At 43.5% G+C, this 19364-nt stretch overlaps 1 protein-coding gene across 1 annotated transcript in view; it reads right to left on the minus strand.

Annotated features, from left to right (window-relative positions):
• Nucleotides 1–19364, minus strand: part of GLI3 (GLI family zinc finger 3) — a 1844924-nt gene that overhangs the window by 40574 nt on the left and 1784986 nt on the right. The window contains exon 12 of the mRNA XM_044064809.1: nucleotides 15979–16143. Within this exon, the coding sequence (XP_043920744.1) occupies nucleotides 15979–16143 (165 nt within the window). The remainder of the gene's footprint in view (nucleotides 1–15978; nucleotides 16144–19364) is intronic.

The raw sequence follows: 19364 nt of genomic DNA on the forward strand, positions 1-19364 counted from the left end.
AAATGTTCCTTTTAAGTAGAGAGAGCGAGAAAAAAAGAGGGGGATGGAAGGAGGGAAACCAGGGCTGCAACAGTGAATACACTCGAACATCTACATTTATTAAGTGTACACAACTGTACTATGTTCTTCGTGTTTCACTGTTGCAGTCATCACATTTGGGCTGATTCCCAAAGCTGAGAAAAAGGGTGGAGGCAGTCAAGGGGATTAGGGGCTGGCTAGGATGCCCTGTAAGACTGCAGTGGCAAAGCCTGCCCAGGATTTGGAGAAGATAGGTAGGTGGTAATGCTTGGTGAAAGTGTGGACAGATGTCCAGGTGGCAGCATCCAGGATGTCCCTGGTGGGGACTCCTCTGAGAAAAGCTGCAGAGGTGGAGGCTGCTCTGGTGGAGTTGGTCCTGACCCCCTTGGTGGAGCCTTTCCGTGTTGCTTGTAACAGAAATGGATGCAGTGTGCTATCCATTTTGAAATTGTTTCTTTGGAAATTACTTTGCCTTCTGCCCCTGCAGCAAAGCTAACCAGTAATTGATGAGACTTTCTGAATGGTTTAATCCTGTCTAGAAAGAATCTGAGCTGTATGTGCACATCTAGAGAGTGCATGATCCTTTCCCCCTTGTTTTGTGGGTTAGGAAAAAAGGTGAGCAAATAAATGGATTGGTTGAGAGCCACACTGGACACCACTTTGGGCATGAAGGATGGGTTAGTCCTGAGGGAAACCATGTCAGCATGGAAGATGATGAAGGGCTCCACAGCCATTAATGATTGTAGCTCAGAGACTCTTCTGGCTGAAGTGATGGCTAGAAGCAAAGCTGTCTTCCAGGAGAGAAATTTTAGCTCTGCTGAAGATGCTGGTTCAAAGGATGGCAGAGTGAACTTTTCCCATACAAAGTTAAGGTCCCAAGCTGAGGTGGGTGCTCTTCTGGGTGGCCTCAAGTTGCTAGCCACTCTTAGGAATTGTTTGATCTGAGGGTGTGAGAAAAGGGGCTGCTCAGTGTGGAAATGAACAGAGATAGCAGAGGCATGAATTTTAATTGAGGAAAAGGAGAGACCACTGTGTAGCAGGTCAGCTAGGTAATCCAGGATGAGCGATAGGGAGGGCTGTGCCGTATCGTCTTCCTTGGCCTGAATCCAGTTGCAGAACCTTTTCCATTTGTCAGCATAAAACTTTCTAGTGCTAGGGCATCTGGCCTCACGTATAACATTTAGAACCTGTTTACTGAGGTTGGCAGATTGATCAGTGGGGTCAGGGAATAAGCCAGGCTGCCAAATTGAGGGTCTGCAATTGGGGATGCATGAATTCTCCTTCCCTCTTGGGCAGGAGGGTTGGGGTCTGAGTGAGATGCCATGGTGGCATTGGGGACAGGCTGTGCAGCAGTGGGTACCAGTACTGGCAAGGCCAGTCTGGAGCAATAAGAATTGTCCGTGTTTTTTACTCCCTTATTTTGAGCAGTACTCCGGTGATGAGAGGCAGTGGAGGAATATGCACAGACCGATAGATTAACCCAGGGGAAGGATAGGACATCCACTTTCCAAGCCATGCAGTGATGTTTCCTGGTGCAGAACTTGTTGAGCTGATGGTTGGTGTGGGAGGCAAAGAGGTCGACCTCCGGGGTGTCCCATGTCTGAGTTATTAGGGTGAAGGTTCTTTTGTCTAGCTGCCACTCATGTGGGTCCGGAAAACTTCTGCTTAAGTGGTCTGCCAGAGAGTTTAGAGAACCTGGCAGGAACTGTGCTAACAGGTGGAGTTGCATGGCAGTGGCTGTGTGCCAAAGGGTCATGGCCAGCCTGCATACAGGGTAGGAGTGAGTCCCTGCTTGTTGATATACCACATTACAGTGGTGTTGTCTGTTTTGATCAGGAGAGCCCCTGGGGAGAGTAGGGGCCTGAAAGCTGTCAATGCATGCTGGACAGCTAACATCTCTTTCTGGTTGATATGCAGATGGATTTGCTGTGGGCTCCATTGCCCCTGCATGCACCTGCCATCCAGGTGAGCACCCCAGGCATAGTCTGATGCATCTGTGGTGAGAGTCTGAGTGGCGGGGAGTGGTGAGAAAAGTAGTCCCTTGTTGTGGGAGCATGCTGCTGCCCAAAGAAAATCTTTCCTTAGGCAAGGTGTCATTGGTATGAGTTTCCAGGTCTTGAGTGTTGACACCAAAGGCGTTTTAGGTACCACTGAAGTTTCCTCATATGCAGTCTGGCATATGGAATGAGTAGAATGCAAGATGCCATGAACCTCAGAGCTTGCAGGATTTTCCTTGCGGATAACTGGGGTCTGGTGGCTAGTTGAGAGAAGTAGGCTGTTAGGTAAGTTTGCTTTTCTGGTGTAAGGAATGCCTTCTGGGATGCTGTGTCCAGGCTTGCTCCCAGGAATATAATCCTTTGGGTGGGTACTAGTTTGGATTTCTTTTCATTGATAGTGTACCCTAGGGAGGTCAGTAGGGACTTTACAAAGGCCAGGTGCTTGAGAAGCTTTTCCTGACTGTTTGCCTGAATTAGGCAGCCATCTAAATATGGGTAAATTTGGATATTCCTTTGTCTGCAAAAGGCAATGGTGGGAGACAGACATTTTGTGAAAACTCTGGGAGCAGTAGATAAGCCAAAGGGAAGTGCAAGCAACTGAAAGTGCAGGATTCCTGCCCTGAAACGTAGATATTTCCTGCATGATTCCCTGATAGGGATGTGGAGGTAGGCCTCTTTTAGGTCTAAGGTGGCTAGCCAAGCATCCTTGGACAGCATGGGGTAGCAGTTGCCTGAGGGTGAGCATTTTGAATTTTGGTATCACCAGGAAGGTCTTTAGAATGGATAGATCAAGGATGGGGCACCAGGTGCCCTCTTTTCTGGTTACCAGAAATAGTCTGGGGTAGAAACCTTGGCTTATCTGTTCTGCAGGAACGTGTTTTATTGCTCTCATAGACAGCAGGGAAAGGACTTGCTTTTTCGCCTCTGCCCACTGGTTTGGAGGTAGATCTGGGAACCCTTTTGGGGTTGGAAGAGTGTGGAAAGAAAATTTGTATCCCTGGGACATTATGTTGAGCACCCAGTGGTCAGTGGTAATAATTGCCAGGTGCTTGCATGAAAGGAGAGTTTTCCCCCTAGGGGTAAGTTTAGGTGGGCAGAGGGAGGGGGTGGGGGAGGAAAGTCATTGTGAGTTCTTACCATGAGGGGGTGGCATAGAACTCCCTGGTTATGAAGTAGAGGAATTTCACTGTTTTGATCTGTGCATTCCCTGTGGCTGTTGTCTGAGGGGGGGGTCTGCTTCCCTGGGGTCTGGGCTGAACTGACCTGGTGGGAGCAGGAAAGGACCAGTGCTTGGAGGGGCAATGCCTGCTGAACCTTGGTGGCTGGACCTGTAAGAAATCCTTAACTGTCTGCATAGATTTAGCTTTTTCTTCCATCTTTTTTAAGACCTCCTCTGCCTTAGTGCCAAATAAGTTTTATTGTGCAAGGGTGCATCCAATAATTTAGATTTAACATGGTCTGGCAAGGGCTATTCCTTAAGCCATGCATGGCTTCTAAGGTCAAAACTGGTGACTGCTGCCCTGCAAGAAGCTTCAAGGGAGTCAAAACCACAGTGCGAGGTATGCTTAGTCACTTGACTTGCAGAATGCATTAACTTTTGTAACTCTTTAGATTCTGCACAAGCAGAAAAGGCAGCCACTTTTTGTTTGAGGAGATCCACGGTATGTTGCTGAAATGTTAGCATATGGAACTGGCAATTTAGTACTCCGATAGCAAGAGTAGCAGAGGTGTATACTTTTTTACCCCATCTGTCTAATGCTTGGGAATTCTTATCTGAAGGGGTGGGATTCTTAGCAGAGGTTGCTTTAATTCCTTTGGGCCCTTGAGAAATTACCTCAGGGTCAGCAGTAGGGTTTCTGAAAAGAAATTTGTGAGAGTCAGGGACTCTGTAATACCTGTGTGGTTTTCTGGGTGCAGGAGGGAGGGTGTCAGGAGTCAAACTGGATTCCAGAAAAACATCATCCACAACATCCAGGACTGGCGGAATGGCAAGGGGTCTGTGCTGTGTAAGATCCAAGAATTCTCTGAGTCTCTTTTTAGACTGAGGGTAGTCCTGACATTCCCATTGGAAATGTTCCATTAAAGTATGAAGGGTTTCCCCAAAGGAAAAGTCCTCAGGGGGAGAGGTTGAAGGAATTGAGTCCTCTGCATCAGAATCCTCATAAGCAGAGAGGGGTTGCATATCTTCAAATTCAGATGCATCAGAGTCATCAGACTCCTGTTCAGACAAAACTACTGGAGACAGATCTCTTTCTTTTGGAAGGGGTAGCTTGGCTTCCCCTGATCAGCATGATAAGGTCTTCCACCATTTTAAGCATTTGAGACTGAGACAAGGAAGCAGGTGCCTGAGATTGGGTCGTCCGTTTCTTGGGTGTGGTTCATACCCTGGGCCATAGAAACACAGTAGGTTTTGCAAGAAAGTACAGTTGTGTACACTTACCATAAATGTAGATGTTCATGTGCATTCACTGTTGCAGTCATTACATTTGGGTAATCTGCTGGCAGGTTGCCCTCAGTCAGCCTGAATAACAAAGTCTTGGGTCCTGCGTAGTTTGCTGTCTTCTCTTCCATGACGTCAGGTCATCAGGGGTATAAAACATGCAGCCGATGCCATTTTATTCAGTTTTTCTTGCCCCAGATGTCAGGTGCTCCCCAAATGGGGAGCAAAAAAAAAAAAAAAAAATATATATATATATATATATATATATATATATATATATATATATATATGACAATAAACAGAAATATGTGTAAATGCACTTTTTGCAACATAACCTTTACCTTCATCTAAAAGCAAATACACCACAAAGGCTTTAGTATATAGTGAAGGAAAGAAAAGTTATAGAAAAGGGGGATGGCGGGTGGGTAACGCAGACTGCAACAGTGAATACACTCGAACATCTACATTTATGGTAAGTGTACACAACTGTGCTATGTTCTTCGTGTTTCACTGTTGCAGTCATTACATTTGGGAAGAATCCCAAAGCTATGGATGGGAGGATGGAACTAAATAGCATTAGGAGCGGCTATAAGGCCCTGCAGAACTGCAGTGGCAAAGTCTGCCCTGGATTTGGAGAAGAGAGGCAAATGATAATGCTTTGTGAAGGTATGAACAGAGCTCCAAGTAGCAGCCTCTGGAATGTCTTTGGTTGGAACTCCTCTGAGAAAAGCTGCTGAGGTAGAGGCAGCCCTGGTGGAATGTGACCTGATCCCCTTGGGCACAGGTTTACCATGGTGCAAGTAGCAGAAACAAATGCAGTGGCTTATCCACTTAGAAATAGTCTGCTTTGAAATAGCCTTCCCCTCTGACCCTGCTGCAAATGCCACCAGTAGTTGCTCAGATTTTCTTAGAGATTTGGTCCTGTTTAAGTAGAATCTTAGTTGTCTGTGTACGTCCAATGAATGCAGAATCCACTCCCCCTTGTTCTGCGGATTTGGTTAAAATGTTGGCAGGTGAATTGTCTGGATACCACCTCAGGCATAAAAGAAGGATTGGTCCTGAGGGGCACCCTGTCCAGGTAAAATGTAATAAAAGGCTCCACAGCCATGAGAGCCTGTAGTTCTGAAACCCTTCTTGCTGAAGTGACTGCCAAGAGAAAAGCTGTTTTCCAAGATAGAAATTTTATATCCGCAGTAGCTGCTGGTTCAAACAGAGGCAGAGTGAGATTTTCCAACACAAAATTGAGGTCCCATGCAGGAGTTGGTGATCTTCTAGGAGGCCTTAAATTTTTAGCCCCCCTAAGATACTGTTTAAGCAGAGGATAAGAAAAGAGGGGAGGCTCTGTGTTGTAATGAGCCGAGATGGCAGAGGCATGGATTTTTATTGAAGAAAAAGATAGGCCTTTGTCAAGCATCTCACTCAAATATTGTAAAATCTGAGGAATATTGGGCTTTGCTGGTTCCAAACACAGAATCTCTTCCATTTATCAGCATAAGATTTTCTAGTACTAGGTCTTCTGGCTTCCAAAATGACATCCATCACAGATTTACTGAGAGCTGCTGTTTGAATAATTAAATGATCTGCCATGCTGCAAAATTCAGAGTTTGGAGTTGAGTGTGCAGAATTTGATTGTTCTGCTCAAGATGAGATATTTGAGGCAAGTACCAAGGAGGAAGTTGAGACATATTCCTTAGAATTGGGTACCAGTGCTGGCGAGGCCAGTCCGGAGCAACTAGGATCATTTTTGGTTTTTCCTGTCTGACTTTTAGTAAGACCTTGGAGAGAAGAGGCAGAGGGGGAAAAGCATAAACTGATAGGTTTTTCCAACTGAAGGATAGGGCATCCACTTTCCATGCTCTTCTGTAATAAGTTCTTGTGCAGAATTTGTCCAGCTGATAATTTTGGGGAGAGGCAAATAGATCTAAGTCTGGGCTCCCCCATTTCTGTGTTAACATGCTGAAGATTTGTGGATCCAGTTTCCATTCGTGCGGGTCCATAAGATTTCTGCTTAGGTTGTCTGCCAGAGTATTTTGCTTTCCTGGCAGGAACTGAGCTTGTAGATGCATTTGGTAAGTCAAAGCTGTGTTCCACATGCCATGGCTAGTCTGCAAAGGGGGTAGGAATGTGTGACCCCCTGCTTGCTTATGTACCACATAAAGTACAGTTGTGTACCTACCATAAATGTAGATGTTCGAGTGTATTCACTGTTGCATTCATTACACTTGGGTTATCCTGCTGGCAGGCTACCCGCAGTCGGCCTGAATTCCAAAGTCCTGGTCCGGCGTCGGTTGCTGTTGCCTCTTCCCTGACGTCAGTGCGCCAGGGGTATAAAAGATGCAGCCGACGCCATTTTCTTCAGTTTTTCTTGCCCCAGATGTCAGGTGCCCCCAAAAGGGTAGGCTAAAAATTCTGCTCATAAAAAAGCATGCACTAACATAAACATTATCTTCATCTATAAGCAAATACACCACATAGGTTGTACAGAATAGAGAAGTACAGATAAATCCCAGCAATGAAAGGAGGATGGTGGGAGGGTAACCTGGACTGCAACAGTGAATACACTCGAACATCTACATTTATGGTAGGTACACAACTGTACTATGTTCATCGTGTTTCACTGTTGCAGTCATTACCCTTGGGTTGAATCCCAAAGCTGAGGTTGGGTGGCTGGGCCTAAATAGAATTAGGAGTGGCTATGAGGCCCTGCAGAACTGCAGTGGCAAAGCCTGCTCTGGATTTAGAGTAAAGAGGTAAGTGGTAGTGCTTTGTAAAAGTGTGCACTGAAGTCCAAGTTACAGCCTCCAAAATGTCCTTGGTTGGTACTCCTCTGAGGAAGGCTGCTGAAGTGGCTGCTGCTCTGGTTGAATGTGGCCTAATGCCCTTAGGCACTGATTTGCCATGTTGTGAATAGCAGAAACGAATGCAATGGCCTATCCATTTTGAAATAGTCTGCTTTGAAATAGCTTTTCCTTGCAATCCTGCAGCATATGCCACTAAGAATTGCTCAGTCTTTCTGAAAGCTTTAGTTTTGTCCCAGTAAAAGTGTAGCTGTCTGTGAATGTCCACAGAATGCAGAAGTCTCTCCCCCTTATTCTGCGGGTTTGGATAAAAGGTAGGCAAATGTATGGTTTGGTAAAGAGCCACACTGGACACTACCTTAGGCATAAAAGTTGGGTTTGTCTTTAGAGAAACCCTGTCCAGATGGAAAATAATAAAAGGTTCCACAGCCATTAGTGCCTGTAACTCTGAGACTCTTCTTGCTGACATTATTGCTAGGAGCAGAGCTGTTTTCCATGATAAGTATTTTATCTCAGCTGTATTGGCTGGCTCAAAAGGAGGCAGTGTGAGCTTTTCCAAGACAAAATTGAGGTCCCATGCAGGTACTGGAGCTCTCCTTGGAGGTCTTATGTTTTTGGCCCCTCTGAGATACTGCCTTAGCAGTGGGTGTGAAAAAATAGGTGGGTCCGTATTGTAATGAGCTGAAATGGCAGAGGCATGGATCTTAATTGATGAGAAGGATAGGCCTTTGTCCAGAATCTCAGTTAGGTATTGTAAAATCTGAGGAATATTTGGTATAAGCGTGTCCATTCCTTGTGCCTGGTTCCAAGCACTGAATCTCTTCCATTTTTCTGCATAAGATTTTCTGGTGCTGGGACTCCTGGCCTCCAAAATAACATCCATAACTGCTTTAGAGAGAGGTGTGTTCTGAATGGTTACATTATCCACCATGCAGCCAGATTTAGGGTTCTGAGTTGGCTGTGCAGGATCAGATTGTTTTGTTGGGTCAGCAAATGAGGAATTTGAGGTAATGTCCAGGCTGGGCCTTGAAACAAGCTCTTTAGGATTGGGTACCAGTGCTGGCGTGGCCAGTCTGGGGCAATCAGGATCATTTTTGGCTTCTCTTGTCTGACCTTTAGGAGTACCTTGGGGAGGAGAGGCAGTGGAGGAAAAGCATATACTGTAAGGGCTTTCCAGCTGAATGATAGGACGTCCACTTTCCATGCTTGTTTGTGATAAGTCCTTGTGCAGAATCTCTATAGCTGGCAGTTGTGAGGGGAGGCAAATAGATATATGTCTGGGCATCCCCATTTCCCTGTTATCATGCTGAAAATTTGTGGATCTAGTTTCCACTCGTGAGGATCCATGAGGTTTCTGCCTAGTTCATCTGCCAGAGTATTTGTCTTTCCTGGCAGGAATTGTGCTTGCAGGTGTACTTGATAAGTCAATGCTGTGTTCCACAAGATCACGGCTTGTCTGCAGAGGGGGTAGGAATGTGTGTCTCCTTGCTTGTTTATGTACCACATGACTATAGTATTGTCCGTCTTTATCAGCAGTTGTCCTGGATGAAGTAGATCCTTGAAGGCTGTCAGGGCATTCTGTACAGCTAGCATCTCTTTTTGATTGATATGAAGATGTATTTGGCTTGTGGGCCATGTGCCCTGAATACATTTTCCTGCCATGTGGGCCCCCCAGGCATAATCTGATGCATCTGTTGTTAGTGTCTGCCTGGCAGTGGGTAAAGTGATTGGCTGTCCCTTGTTGTGGTGACAGGCCTGTGCCCACCATCGAAACTCATGTTGCAGGCAGGGAATGAGAGTAATTAATGTTTCCAGGCTGTGACAATGTTGAGTCCAAACACTTTTTAGATACCATTGTAGTTTCCTCATATGCAGTCTTGCATATGAAATCAGTAGAATGCAGGATGCCATGAAGCGCAAAGCCTACAGAATTTTTCTTGCAGATAACTGGGTCTTTGTTGCCATCATTTCGAAGTAAGAAGTCAGTTGCCTTTGTTTGTCTGGCGTGAGATAAGCCATCTGGGCAGTTGTATTTAAGCTTGCACCCAGGAATATTATCTCTTGAGTGGGTACCAGTTTTGATTTATTTTCGTTCACTGTGTACCCTAGGCAAATTAGTAATCTTTTTACAAATGCCAGATGCTTCAGTAGAATGTCCTTGTTCTCTGCTTGTATAAGGCAGTCGTCCAAGTAGGGATATACCTGTATTCCTCTTTGTCTGCAAAATGCAATTACTGGTGCCAGGCATTTTGTGAAGTCTCCGGGTGCAGTTGATAAGCCAAAGGGAAGTGCAAAGAATTGGTAGTGCATTGAGCCAGCTATGAATCTGAGGTATCTTGTGCAAGATTGTCTGATTAGGACATGCAGGTATGCCTCTGAGGTCCATAGTTACAAGCCAAGCCTTCTTGCCCAGCATGGGCAGAAGCTGCTGCAGAGTCAACATTTTGAATTTTGGAACGTCCAGAAAAGTGTTTAGAATAGACAGTTCCAGTATTGGTCTCCAGGCTTTGTCCTTTCTGGGTACCAAGAAAAGTCTTGAGTAAAATCCTTATCCCTGCTCTTGCTGTGGTACTCGTTGAATAGCCCTCATGTCCATAAGGGATGAAACTTGCTTTTGTGCCTCTGCCCATTGATTGTGTGGCAGGTCTGGCATACCTTTTGGCTTTGGAAGGGTGTGAAAGTGGAACTTGTAGCCCTGGGACATTATATTCAAGACCCATTTGTCCTGGGTGATCATGTGCCAATTTTGTGAAAAAAGTGCTAGTTTTCCCCCTAAAGGTGCTGCCAAAAGATAACTGTTTGGCATTGGCAGAGGAAAGTCATTGGGACTGTTTCCTGTACGGCTGTGATTTATCTTCTCCGCTTTTGGAGGTAGAAGCACCCCATTGTTTAGGCCTGTATGAGCCTTGGGGCTGGGATCTGCCTCTAGGTCATCTGTATCTGCCTCTTTGTGGCCTGTCTGACACTGGAAAGGACCCATTCTTAAAAGGCCAGTTCCTGCTAAATCTGGGTGGCTGTACCTGTAAGAAATCCTTAACTGTCTGCATAGATTTTGCTTTATCTTTCATTTTCTTCAGCACCTCTTCTGCCTTAACACCAAACAAATTATTATGCTGTAATGGAGCATCCAATAATTTTGCTTTAACATGAACAGGCAGATTCTGTTCCTTTAACCAAGCATGCCTTCTAATGAAAGAACCCGTGACAGCGGCCCTGCAAGAGGCCTCCAGTGACTCAAAACCACATTGCAAAGTATGCTTTCATACTTGTTCAGCTGCATGCAATAAATCCTGCATTTCCTTGTTTTCAGAGCATTCAGAATTTGTCAACATTTTCTGTTTTAGCAGTGACAGTAAGTATTGTTGATATTTAAGCATATGAAACTGACAATTTAAAGCCCTTACAGCCAAGGTAGCAGAAGTGTAAACTTTTTCCCCCATCTGTCCAGTGCCCTAGAATCCCTATCAGAGGGGACAGGGTTTTTGCAGTGGACGCCTTGACGCCTTTGGGACCCTGAGATATAGTTTCTGGGTCAGCAGAAGGGTTTTTATATAAAAATTTGTGAGAGTCTGGAACCCTGTAGTATCTGTCTGGCTTAACAGGTGCAGGGGATAAAGAGTCAGGAGACAGGCCGGATTCTGAAAATACATCATCTACAATGTCTAGAACAGGTGGAATAGCAAGAGGTCTGTGCTGAGGTAGTAAAAGAAAGTCTCTGAGCCTTTTCTTAGATTCTGAGTAATCTTGGCTCTCCCAGTGAAAATGCTCCCTCATGGTATGCAAGGTTTCCCCAAAAGAATAATCCTCAGGAGGAGAGGCTGAAGGAATAGATTCTTCAGCATCAGAATCCTCATAGGGAGGAAGAGAGCATCCCTGTTCAGAAGAAGAGTTAGAGGAAATGGAAACCTGATCAGAAGAGTCAAATTCTGTCTCTTGCCTAGGCCTCTTATCAGGAGGGGGATGGGAACCCCTGATCAAAGTAATTAGTTCTTCGGCCATTTTAAGCATCTGTTTCTTAGGCATGGAAGTCTGTCCAGGAGAATGCTGTACTTGTTTCTTTGTCTTTAAAGCTGTTTTAGTCTTTGCCTTTGAAGCTGAGGTTTGCTTGACATATAACTGTGTAGGTCTAAAAACACCCTCAGAAGCCGATGCCTGCTCAGCGGCTCCAGACCCATCTGAGGGAATAGTTTCCGAGTGTCCATTACCTTGAGTATCCAGAGGCTTAGTCGGCTCCATGTGGGAGTCGGAAGCGGCCTGTGGCTCTGAGGTACTGGGTGTCAGGGGCTGCAAAAGTGCCTCACTGAGAACCGGCGAACCAGCGACTGGCCTAGCGGAGGCCTCGTCGTCGGTTTTGGACCTCGGATGCCTGTCCTTTTCCTTGCGTTTTTTTATAAACTCCGGTCGTCGGCTGTCCCGACGGCATTATATAATTAAATCTTCAGCCAAAGTAATGAAAGGCAAAATCGTACTGACGCTTAATAGTGCGTTGGTTAAATCTAGCACAAAACCGACAGCTAGCAACATCGTGGTCTGGGCCTAGGCAAGGAATACAGTAAGAATGAAAATCCTTATGAGGTATTTGCTTCCCACAAGAAATACAATTGTTAACTTTTTCTGACATCGGTTTGGAGCAAGAAAAAAGTTTCCCCAATGGGGTACTTAGCTTTATTGAAGACTTCAGATCTGAAATTCAATTTGAAAATCTCAGGAGTCGGCCAACCGGCACTTGCGAACTGCTTTTGCTTTGGGCACCGCACGGCAAGAAAGACTGAAGAAAATGGCGTCGGCTGCATCTTTTATGTCCCTGGCGCACTGACATCAGAGAAGAGGTGACAGCAACCAACGCCAGACCAGGACTTTGGAATTCAGGCCGACTGTGGGTAGCCTGCCAGCAGGATAACCCAAGTGTAATGACTGCAACAGTGAAACACGATGAACATCTGTGGTGTTGTCTGTCTTTATCAGTAGTTGTCCTGGATGAAGTAAGTCCTTGAAGGCTGTCACTGCATTCTGAACAGCTAGCATCTCTTTCCGGTTGATATGCAGATGCATTTGTTTTGGGCTCCATTTGCCCTGAATGCATCCCCCCCCCAGGTGGGCCCCCCAAGCATAATCTGATACGTCTGTAGTTAGGGTTTGGGTGGCAGGGGGTAGAGTGAATGACAGTCCCTTGTTTTGGTGACATGTCTCTGCCCACCAAAGAAACTCCTATTGTAGGCAGGGAATGAGAGGAATCATTGTTTCCAGACTGTGACAATGTTGACTCCATAAACTTTTTAGGTACCACTGAAGTTTCCTCATAAGCAGTCTTGCATATGGAATTAGTAGAATGCAGGATGTCATGAAGCCCAAAGCCTGCAGAATTTGTCTTGCAGATAACTGAGTTTTTGTTGCCATTTGTTTGAAGTATGTTGTCAGTTGCCTTTGTTTGTCTGGCGTAAGGTAAGCCATCTGGGCAGTTGTATTCAAGCTTGCACCCAGGAATGTAATTATTTGAGAGGGTACTGGTTGGGATTTCTTTTCAGTTATTGTGTACCCTAGGCATGTTAGAAGCCTTTTTACAAACTCCAGATGTTGAAGAAGAGTGTCCTTGTCCTCTGCTTGAATGAGACAGTCATCCAAATAAGGATAAATTTGTATACTTCTTTGTCTGCAGAATGCAATTACTGGTGCCAGGCACTTTTTAAAGACCCTGGGCGCAGTAGATAAGCCAAAGGGCAGTGCAGAGAATTGGTAATGCAAAAAACCTGCCTTGAAGTGAAGGTATCTTCTGCATGATTCCCTTATTGGGATATGCAGGTATGCCTCTTTTAAGTCTAGAGTCACTAACCAAATGTTCCTGCCCAGCATAGGCAGTAGCCGTTGCAAAGTCAGCATTTTGAATTTTGGAATGTCCAGGAATGTGTTCAAAATCGATAAGTCCAGTACTGGACGCCAGGCATTGTCTTTTCTGGGTACCAGGAAAAGTCTTGAATAAAAACCTTGTCCTTTTTCCTTTTCTGGTACTGGTTGAATGGCCCCCATATCCATGAGGGACATAACTTGTTACTGAGCCTCTGCCCACTGATTTTGTGGCAGATCTGACCAACCGTTTGGAATTAGCAAAGTATGGAAATTAAATCTGTAACCCTGGGATACTATGTTTAATACCCACTTGTCCTGGGTAATTAACTGCAAATTTTGAGCATGAAGTGCTAGTTTTCCCCCCAAGAGGGCTGCCAAAAGGCAAGTGCTTGGTGAAGGTAGAGGAAAGTCATGAGACTGCTTACTGTAGGGTTGTGCTTTGTTTCCTCCAGACTTGGAGGTGGAGGCACCCCATTGCTTTGACCGGTAAGAACCCTGTGAATGGTATCTGGAGTCTTTTGAGCATCTTGAGTGACTCTGTTGGATACAGGAAAGGACCAATTTTTAGTAGGCCAGTGCCTACTGAACCTGGGTGACTGCACTTGCAAGAAATCTTTTACAGTTTGCATAGATTTTGCTTTGTCTTCCATTTTTCTTTAAAACCTCTTCTGCCTTATTACCAAACAGAGTATCATGCTGTAAGGGAGCATCCAACAATTTAGCTTTAACATGATCAGGCAGATTTTGCTCCTTGAGCCAGGCATGCCTTCTAATCACAGATCCAGTAACTGTGGCCCTGCAAGAGGCCTCCAAGGAATCAAAACCACATTGCAAAGTATGCTTTCCAACTTGTTCTGCTGAATGCAATAACTCCTGTAACTCTTTATTTTCCATACAATCAGAAATCAACATAATTTTCTGTTTCAGTAAGCCCATAACATGCTGTTGATATTTAAGATATGAAACTGGCAGTTTAAGGCCCTGATTGCCAAGGTTGCAGACGTTTAAACCTTCTTTCCCCATCTATCCAGTGCCCTGGAATCTCTATCAGAGGGGGTAGGATTTTTGGCTGTAGAGGCCTTTACACCCTTGGGACCCTGTGAAATAGTCTCAGGATCAGCAGCAGGATTTTTGAATAGAAATTTGTGGGAGTCAGGAACCCTGTAATATCTGTCTGGCTTACTAGGAGCCGGAAGTAGGGAATAAGGAGCCATGCTTGATTCCGAAAACACATCATCAACAATGTCTAATACAGGAGGTATTGCCAAAGGCCTATGTTGAGGAAGAAGGAAATCCCTAAGCCTCTTTTTTGATTCGGAGAAGTCCTGACTCTCCCAATGAAAATGTTCCTTTAAAGTATGCAAAGTCTCTCCAAAAGAGTAATCCTCAGTTGGAGATGCAGATGGGATGGATTCCTCTGCATCAGAATCCTCATAGGGTGGAATAGAAAATTCCTGATCAGAAGAGGAATCAGAAGAAATGGAAACCTGATCTGAAGATTCATAATCAGTGCCTTGCCTAGGCCTCTTAGCAGGGGGGGGGGGTGTTGGGAACCCCTGATCAAGGCAATTAAGTCCTCAGCTATTTTAAGTCCTCAGCCATTTTGATCATCTGTTTTTTAGGCATAGGGGCCTGAGCACGTGGCTCATGTGTCGTTTTTTTAGACATAGAAGAAGTTTTTGACCTTGTTTTTGAGGCTGGCGTCAATTTAATATAGAAATTTTGAGGCCTGAAAACACCCTCACAAGCCGGTGCCTGCTCAGTGGCTCCAGACCCATCCAAGGAAGAGACATCAGCGGGTTCAATACTCTGAGAATCTCAGGACATACCGGACTCTGAATGGGTCTCGGGAGAGGCCTGCGACTCAAAAGTAGCGGGTATCAGGGGCTGCGAAAGCGCCTCACTGAGTACCAGCGAACCGGCGACTGGCTTAGGAGAAGCTTCATCGTCGGTTTTGGACCTCAACGGTCTGTCTCTGTCTTTTTCTTTGCATTTTTTGTAAACTCCGGTAGTTGGATTGCTAACCAACGACATTTCGGGATAATTAAATCTTGATCCAAAATATTTAGAAGCAAAAATATACCAATGCTTAATAGTGCGTTGGTTAAATCTTGCACAAAACTGACAGCAAGGCATGTTATGATCTGGGCCTAGGCAAGGAATACAGTACAAATGAAAATCCTTATGAGGTATTTGCTTCCCACAAGTAATGCGATTATTAACTTTTACTGACATCGGTAAGGAGCAAGAAAAAGTTTCCCCAGTGGAGTACTAAGCTTTAGTTTGAAGACTTCGGTTCTGAAACTAGAATGCAAAAATTTCAGGAGTCGGCTGACCGGCACTTGCGAACTGCTTCTGCTTCGGGCACCGCACAGCAAGAAAGACGGAATAAAATGGCGTCGGCAACAGCAACTGATGGAGAAATACTAAGCCTCTGGTATTTGGGCTGGCCGAGGGCTACCCTGGCAGGGACAACCCAAATGTGATGACTGCAACACTGAAACATGAACATCTGGCTCCTTTATGGGGCTTTTAGCAAGACTTTTGTGGCTTAGAATTCTATAAACCAAAGTAATTGTACATAGTGGTTACATGGCAATAACAGCTGGTAAAAGATGGCACACTAGCTGAATAATGACAGGACCATGGCAAAGGATTACAGATTACAGGAAAAGGGTAACATGATTTCCATGAAAAACATAAAGAAAAAAGTACTCATCAAACTGCAGGTGACAGGTACCAGTTTAGGAAAAATAGGACAGGAGGTGGAGTAGCTCTCTTTTTTCAGCATAACACTAGTTATGACATTACCAAACTGTCAAACTGAATAATCAGTCATTGAAGTATTATGACATTAAGGGACTGCACCCTTTACACTTACCTCATTAGAATGAGTTCTGTTCTGGTGCTTAGCTCTATCAGATGCATTGGAAAAAGCTTTGTTGCAGCCCTCGTGCTCGCAAACATATGGTTTCTCTCCAGTGTGAGACCGCAGGTGTGTTTTCAAGTTTTCTAATCTGGAGTAGGCTTTTGTGCAACCTTCAAACTATACAAAAGCAACATGATTAACAAAAAAAAAAAAAAAAAACATGTTTGACTTGGACTTCATTACACAAATGTTAGCTAACATTAACACCCAGAGGTTCACTACTTACTTTCAGGATAAAAATACTTTTTTCAAAGTGAATATTACGATTGTTCACAGGGTTAAAATTTTGTTCACCTACTTTAAAAATTAATACAGAATTGTCCTAAATCAGCCAAGTAAATGCAAAGCACTCTGCAATGTATGACCACACTGATTGGATTTAAAGTTGGTAGATGTATCATCATATATTTATCAACTGGCCATGTAAACCGACAAAGCTATTAGCGGTTTTGTGAAATTTTGAACTAACAGCTCATATAAGCCAACACAATCTGCTGCAGCACTCCAGCTAGTACCAACAAGACTTAAACATCAGCCAAATGTTATCATGACTAAACAGAATTATTGGTTTAAAAACAACATAAAGTCTGATTCTTTATAGAATTATATGCTTACCCAACTAAGCAATTTTGATGCAGTGCAATAAAAAAAAGATAGCTTCATCAATGAATAAATTCCCATAGTTAAAACTATGAAATCAGCAGTGGCATACATAAGTAAACTATAGTCTGCAAACTTTCGAGTGAGCTGTTGTGGTATACTACTATATCATAGACTGCAAACTGTCAGGCTGGCATCAAATACACATACTCTCAAATGTATGTGCATGTGTGTGTGTGTGTGTGTGTGTGTGTGTGTGTGTGTGTGTGTGTGTGTGTGTGCACGCGCCTGTGTGGTGTACGATGCTGATGTTGATCATTTGTGATCAGCATAACAGCTGAAGACTGGCTGCCGTTCTGAATACAATAGAGGATCCCATATCCAAGGACAAAACTTAAAATCAAAAACTTCTTATATTGACAAACATTCTGTCAATCAAATTACACTGACAGAATGTCTACCCGAAAAAAAAAACACTAACATGAAATTAAGTATTATTACAGGAAGTCAAGCCCCTGCATCCTCCAAACCCATTTATTTAAACATACCAACTTGGAGATTGTGAGCAACAGCAAGGAAAAGGACAAACTTCCTTAACCTTGCTGTTCTCCAATCATATACAATATTGCTATGAATACAATGATGGGAATCCACCAAATGTGTTTTGCAGAAACGATTCAGATACGCACACACACACACATAAATATATATATGTATATATATATATATATATATATATATATATATATATATATATATATATATATATATAGGTCTACTTCATTTGTCCTAAATGAAAAAGCCAGCACCCGACTCCTGTAGCATTGGCAATATTGATTTATTCCATAATAGAACAGCAAAAAAATATCACAGTACACGCACCAATATGGTTGTACCAGTTTCGGCCAAAGCCTTCTTCAGCAACCAAACATGATGCAAAAATAATCCAACCTAACATGCTATCTCCTTTCTTATATATATATATATACAGCAGGCAGTACATCTATTTTCTGCCGAAAATTCACAAGGATCCTATAAGACCACCCGGTAGGCCGATAGTATCAGGCAGAGGTTCCTTGACAGAACCTTTGTCTGAGTTTCTTACCTTATATTTAAAACCACTTTTGGTTCTTATACGTTCCAGAATTCAGGATACAACCCAGTTTCTTTCCATCATTTCTGATACGCAACTAGAATCCGATTGGCTTCTATGCACCTTGGATGTCACCTCCTTGTATACAAGCATTCCCCATTGGGCAGGACTTATGGCCCTGCAATACTGGTTGGATAAGGCCAATATTTATAAGCCTGGTTTCAATACCTTTCTGGTTTGTATGACAGAAAAGGTCCTGATTCATAATGTTTTCCACTTTAAGGACAGATGTTTTTGGCGGCTTCAGGGCACTGCTATGGGGGCATCTTTTGCCCCCATTTATGCGGATTTATTTATGGCGTATGTGGAAGAACAGGTTATTTATGATATTGGTCATAATATCTACATTAACGAAATGGATATATGGAGAAGATATCTTGATGACTGTTGGATGGTGTGGAGAGCAAACACAGAATTCCTTATGGAATTTTTGGAATATCTGAATGGTAACATATGGGGTATTGAATTTAAGTTGCCCTATTCTAGGTCTGAAATAACATTCTTGGATGTCCTGCTTAAAAGAACAGACTTGGACACTCTTGAGAGTGAGATATTTAGAAAACTTCCTCAATTCAATACCTTATTACATGCTACCAGTTTCCACCCACAACATGTCATCAAGAATATCCCAAAGTCTCAATTCCTTCATGTCAAAAGGATTTGTTCCAGTACTTCCACATACGACCATTATAGAAGGGATCTTGTATCCAGGTTTAAGAGTAGGGGCTATCAAGGGGGTGAGATCACCAGGGCCAACCGATTTGCGAATCAGCAAGATAGAACTGAGTTATTATCATATTGAGTTCGAGATTCTGGTAAATCAGATATACTCAGACTGGTTACAACTTATGGGAGAAATATGGTTGGTTTTATGAACATCATTCATAATCATTGGCACTTATTAAAATCAGATGAATTTCTAAATAGTTATATAGGGGATCGGTGTCATTATTCATTTCGTAAAGGGCGGTCTTTGGGATCCCTTTTCAGTCACTATAAGAGGGTTTTTGGAAAGGACTTATGTTCAACCACTCAAATTAGTTTATTTGGTCAATCAATATTGGGTTGTTACCCATGTGGTCACTGTACCTATTGTCCTAGGGTGTTAAAATCTCTGATCTTTTATTCACATAATTGTCCACAAGTTTATAATGTTTTATGTTTTGCTAATTGTAGTACTTCCTGGGTGATTTATTTGGCCCAGTGCAATTGTCAAGCATTTTATGTTGGACAAACTTCCCGTCCTTTTAAAGTAAGGATAGGGGAACACCTGAGTGATATTAAGAATAAAAAGGGTTCCAGTTCTTTGTATAAGCATATTTCTAGGCACCCTACGGGCATCTTTTGTTTCATGGTTATTGATCACATTAAGGTCAGGAATAAACAATCTCATGTTTTACATGAAATCCTTACTAACAAAGAAAAAATGTGGATCATTAAATTGGGGGCCCTTTTCTCTCCGGGTCTGAATGATCATTTTTGAAGCATCCATATTCAAATTATGTTTTCATGTATATAATCACATTTTTTATGTGGATTGTTAATTTTGTATTATTTTTTTATGCACTAGAGGATGCTCCTTGCA

Source organism: Protopterus annectens, chromosome 3.part0 (assembly GCF_019279795.1).
Source record: "Protopterus annectens isolate FY-2018-M chromosome 3.part0, PAN1.0, whole genome shotgun sequence".
Taxonomy (NCBI): domain Eukaryota; kingdom Metazoa; phylum Chordata; order Ceratodontiformes; family Protopteridae; genus Protopterus; species Protopterus annectens.